At 55.2% G+C, this 5,642-nt stretch overlaps 1 protein-coding gene across 1 annotated transcript in view; it reads right to left on the bottom strand.

The window, feature by feature from the left end:
* Positions 1-5,642, bottom strand: part of ASTN2 (astrotactin 2) — a 315,089-nt gene that overhangs the window by 148,246 nt on the left and 161,201 nt on the right. The window contains 1 exon segment of the mRNA XM_035890105.1: positions 5,417-5,605. Within this exon segment, the coding sequence (XP_035745998.1) occupies positions 5,417-5,605 (189 nt within the window).

Genomic DNA, 5,642 nt, shown 5'->3' with positions numbered 1-5,642 from the left:
CAAGGCGTGGGGGTACTGGCTGGCGCCGAGCTCGCCGGCACAAGAATAATAAACAGCACAATTATAACTTCTGTGCTCAGAGGTTTCAAAGAGAGGGGGAAAAATATGAAAAAATCAATAGCATTAATTTAACTAGTTACAGGCGTTACATTTGTGATGCCGCGGGGGAGGCAAGACGCCCGCACTGGGGCTGGCCCACAAGCTCCACGTTGGGAGGCACCAGCAGAGCCTCCGCCGGCCGCCCGCACCCAGGCATGATGCTGCACCCGGCTGAGCACCCGTCCCGGCTCCGTCACCACCCACGGCTGGGGCAGACACCGGGCGCAGCTCACACGAGGCCTCCCCTGGTGCAGGGGGAGCAACGGGGTGGGGGCGTCTCCAAAAGCAGCCCCCCGGCAGGGCTGGCGCCGAGCTGTCAGCACACCCTGCCGTCGCCACGCTGCTTTATTAAGGGCTGAGAAGCGGCGAGGGGAAGGAGTGACAGATTTAAAATTAACTTGCCAAACTCCCCATCAATATTATGACAATTCCTCGCATCGGTTCAGCGACCCGGCGCGCCGACTGACAGCATTAACGGAGCTGTGCGGAGGCAGAGCCGGCTGCCAGGCTGGCAGTGCTGGGGGCGAGCGGGCACCCCTCCCTCCCCATGGCACCCCGGCCACCTTGGCGCTGGGCCTGGCACTGAGCACCACCTCCAACCCGCCCTTTCCTTTCCCCAAGGCTGTAAAGAAGTAGCAGCCCCGTTTTACAGGAGGAACATCATCCTAGGAGGACCGATTTGCAGAGGGAAGGGTGTTCCCGATTTGCAGGAAGGTGCTCCGCATGGCACGGCCGCCCTGCATCCCCCAGAGCCATACACCCTGGTTAGGGAAAGCAGAAAACACTCGGCGCTTAGCCATTTTTCTGCACCAAGCAGTGAGGGAGCGCTGACAAAACCTCTCTCCTGTCCAGCCACCAAACCATTTTGGCTGCTTATCTACCCCCAACAGCCAGAAACTCCCCAGACTCATTGCATCTCCCCTGGGGGGGATCAAATGGGCGCTGTGCGGGTGAGCAAGGCGCTCCCTGCAATTGGGGATATGCCAAGCTGGAGCAAGAGCCGGGATGAGAGGCAGAGCTGGAGGCAGGGGCAGGAAGAGACCCTGGTTGGGGCAGATGGCTGCTCCCCGGTGAGCGCTCCACCACGCGTTGCTCTGACATCCTGTTTGCCATGCAAGTAATAATCCAGCGAGTAAAGCTGGCTCCACAGGTAGTAATTTGGGTTTTCTCCATATTAATGGCATAAAAGCAACAGTCTGAAACTGCAAACAGCTCTTAAACAAAAATCTCTATTCCCTCGTGGCAAAGAGACGGCGCAAAACAGATAAGGAATGAACAAACAACCCATTTGGAAAATAATTCCCCGGTGATTTGGGGATGGCGTGGAGTTCAGGCTCTGCCCCATCATGAGGCAACGGGGGAAAATCACTCTAATCTAGTCTTTAGTGAGCTGGATCCACCACTGAGCCTCCCGGCCGGACCAAGAGGTGTGACTGGAATAGATCAGCTCCAATCCCTTCCATTTATTAACACCACACAGCATTTCGCCAGAGAAAGAACCTTTTTTAAAAAAAGAGAGGGATGCCCAGAAGAAGGTGACGGCTCTGAATGTGCTTTTGGCTCAACGGTGGGAAGGGGTGGGGGTTCTGGTGTGTGATCAAAGACCCCTCCACTGCCCCCCACCAAAGTGCCCAGCAAGGGACGGCACAGCGGAAGCATCACTGGAGGAGCGTTTTGATTTAAATGCTTGCAATAAGACAGCAGCAGCAGCAATGACATGGCACACTCCTCCAAGCAGGAACCTTGACGCTGGCTGGCCCAACAGGTCAGTCGAGCACCCCAACCACCACAGCAATAATCAGTGGTTATTAAGCCACCTCAGCAGGGAAAAAACTGTCCACAGAGCTCCTAACTCATGACGGCTCGAGCTGAACTGCAGGGATGCTGTGGTGCTCATGTCCTGCTGGGTTGTGGCTTCGCTGCTGCTGATGGATGGGGAAAGGGTCCTTGGCATGAGCACGAAGGGACGCGCAAGCGGGGACAGGCTCTGTGCAGCACAACGAGGTGTTGCACCAGTGCTGGCGTATATAGGGAGCACACAGGGCACACAGTGTGAACTGTTCTGGCCGCAGCCAGCATTTGCTTCCTCCAGCCTTACACCTTGGGTGCTACCATCTCCTGAGTTCATGCCATCAAAGTGTTTGGGTGCTGCCTGACTCCCTTGGATAAAACGATGGCAGGTTAAAGGGGAAAACCAAAATCTAAGCCAGCCCTGACTAGAAGCACCGGTTGGTCTCAGATCTGGGACCTGCACGCTGTGCAGCTCCCCCACTGCCAGCCTGCTGTGCTCATGTCAAACACCATCCTTACCCTGCATCCTAAGGGTACCCGCTGCACACCCCTGTCCTTTTGAGCTGGCTGGACACAATAAAGCCATGAGTGCTACACCAGCCCCATCCTGGTGCCATGCCAAGCCGCGGCCGGCAGGACCACGCAGCCATCAGAGAGGCTCTAATCAGTGGTGCAGCCCGTTGGGTGGCAAAGAGCCCACCCCAACCCCAATGGGATGGAAATGCCGCTGTAACCGATAGGTGTTGCCCAGGCCAGGGTGTGAGAGACCGCTTTTCCCAGCTGCCTCCCAACACCACACTGACATGCCTGGTGGATTGAGAATATCCTATTTATTAAAGACACTGAAGATGCGGCGACATGGGAAGCAGACACCATTCAAAGGACTGTCACATCTGCATAGCTAAAGGATCCCAGCAGTTATAAATCCCTCTAAAATACTCAGCCCCTTGTTCTGATAGCAGGTTCTTGCTCCTACTTTGCAGAAACAGGCTTTTAATCCCTGGTATTAGGCAGCTTCCTGCTATGTTTCAAATGCACCAAATTAAGGGCTTCTCTAACAGCTGGTGTCTTAATGCTCAGAGAGGTTCTTGAATATCTATGAAAATCAGAGGCAAATTACATCTTTTAGTTAATAATTTCTTCTCCATTAACCTCCTTCTCTCCCCTTGTTAGGAGATGATGTAATGGTGTAACCCTCCGACACACCGGGCAGCCTGGCCGTGGGGAAGGCTGCTGTGCGTGGGGAATCGAGCCCTTCTCATCACCGCCCGGTGCTTCTGGAGCCACCAGGCTACATTCGAATGGGAAAGGGCGGCCGTGCTGACCTTCCAGGCTGCCGAAAACATTTCTGGAGCACGCCATGCTGCCTCCTGCCAGGCTCTGAGCTCTGCCGAGCCGGCACATCGCACGCTACAGCCTGCAAGACGCGGGCACGCTTTGCAAGCTGCTCTTGCTTCAGACCTGCTTTCTCCTGCCCCTCACAGCTGTTAGACCCGGCATCGGTCCCCCCCAGGTGATGCTGGGCCCCAAAACCCCTGTTTGCGATGGCGAGGTCGTGCAGAGGACCTGGCTCCTGCTGCGCAGACCCTCACTGGGAAAAGCTTCCCCCCACCGCACACACCCCGGGCATCACCCACGCAGTGCGGCAGGAGCAGTGCCGGCTGAGGGAAGGAGGACGGATCACTAACAGCCCCCCCCCCCCCCCCCCCTTTTTTTTTTTTTTTTTTCCTCATCTTTCAGTGGCCTCAAGGCTTTGGGCTCTGACCCCTGGAAGATGCAAGCCTAACACCAAAGGTGTTCTATCCTGCGAGCAAAGAGGCCGAGGGCAGCCCCAGCAGGAACAGCTCCTGGCCCAGCCTGGGGCTGCTGAAACCCACCATCCCCAGGATGCCCCCACACAGCGTGACTTGGAGAAGCCACATCTCCCAGGATAAACCAGACCCACAGACAACCTTGTGTGCTTTCCGGCTGGAATGAGATGTGTTTGCTTCCCAGTAGTGACAAAGCAGCCCTTAGACCCCAGGGGAAGGATGGCTTTCCAACCCTCCTGTTTTGCAGTGCAAGCAAAGGGCAGGCTATAGACAAGCCGGAGAGGCAATTAAACCCTCTGCAAAAGGAGGTTTGGTGCATAACTGACAGCACAAGCTGGGGCTGGACCTCATTCGGGGGGAGCCTGGCCAGGTCTGGCATTTCCAAGCAACAGGCTTGGGGAGTTTTTAAAGCCCCCAGACCTGCTCGACCCACCAGCTTAGGGGAAAATTCAGCTCTGCAGCCCTAGCTCTGCTCTGACGGACTCACTGACACTTGTAACGTGGGAGGGAGAGAAAGCAAAGAGGACCCCACTGGGAAAATTGCCTTCGTGTACTGTCAATTCTCACTTCCAGCAAAGGCTGCGGCTCCGCTGGCTCCAAGCACCCCGCTGGCGGCAGCGTTCTGAGCGCCTTTGTGCTGGTGGAGCTCGTAATTCATCTGCCATCAAGAGAGCAAAAGGCCAGAGTTCAGCATGAATTCATAGCTAGGAAGGCTTTGCTGGGGAAAAAGCACCCAGAAAAACACCATGGCCAGCAGGGACGGGCACCCACAACCCCAGCTAAAATCGGAGGCAGCAATGAGTTCTCAGCGCCTTAATAGGAAAGAAACCCTCGGTGCACTGGGAGATGCTAGGCAGGGAAGAGTTGTGTCTGGGTGGGTGGGATGTGGGCTAGATCCTCTCCTGACCACGATCTGGGCTGCTGCTTTGAAACTCAGAGGCCCACCTTGGTTTACAAATGATCAAAATGCGGCCGCATTCAGAACAGAAGAAAAATAAAGAAATCAACTCATTTTCAAGCCCTGAATTCAGCAAATATCAGCAGGCTCTACTCCGTGAGCACTGAAAGGTGAAGAGCTGGGCTGTTCAAACCCTGCTCTCCCTGCCTGCACCTGACCCTCGGCCCTCACGATGTACCAGGGCTGCAGCCTGCAACCCCCCTGCTACCGGCTGCGTGCACTCTGGTGGGATATTGACCTTCAGCTTATTTATGTTATTTCTTATTGTGCTATATCCACGGCTGCTCCCAGTACTGTAACTGGGGGCACTGAATAAAACCAGCTCACACGGGTTGAAAACACACCAAAGGAAATGCTTTTTCATACTATGTGCAATTAAATGGCGGAACTCATCATCGCAGGATATCACGGAGACGAAAGACATTGGTGTTCAGAAAGAGATGAGGCAACACGACCGAGAAAAGCCCATCGAAGGCAGTTAAACACCCATCTGATGAGACACCCTGGCCCAGGAGGGTCCTATGCTGCTGCCTGCCAGAAGGATGAGCAAGCAGGAAAACCACGGATGCTTGTTGTCCTCTTAGAATCATATCATAGAATGTTTTTGGGTTGGAAGGGAGCTTTAGAGGTCATCTAGTCCAACGCCCCTGCAGTGAGCCATCCCAACATGCCAGAGATGCTGGCTCTACACCAATGGTCCTTGGTCCCATCTCCCCATCCTGACGTTCCCAAAACTAGGAGCAGAACTGGGTCATACCTGAAAGTCATCTGGAACACCTGCCCTTGGTTGACGTGCTGGCTCCTGTTGTTATAGCCGTGAAGCATCTCCCCAAAGAGGGTGTCGTTGAACTTGGCATCTGACTTCAGGCACTTGGGGCCCTCGCAGATGTCAGACAGCATCAGGCAGGACTTCCCATCCGGGGCCAGCTTGTACTCCTCCACGCACCTGCGGAGCACCGCGGGCTACCTGAGATAGGCCAGGC

Source organism: Egretta garzetta, unplaced genomic scaffold (genome assembly GCF_000687185.1).
Source record: "Egretta garzetta isolate BGI_Z169 unplaced genomic scaffold, ASM68718v1 scaffold190, whole genome shotgun sequence".
Lineage (NCBI taxonomy): Eukaryota > Metazoa > Chordata > Aves > Pelecaniformes > Ardeidae > Egretta > Egretta garzetta.
The sequence above is the reverse complement of the archived record's forward strand: the minus strand, read 5'-3'. Positions and strand labels throughout refer to the sequence as shown.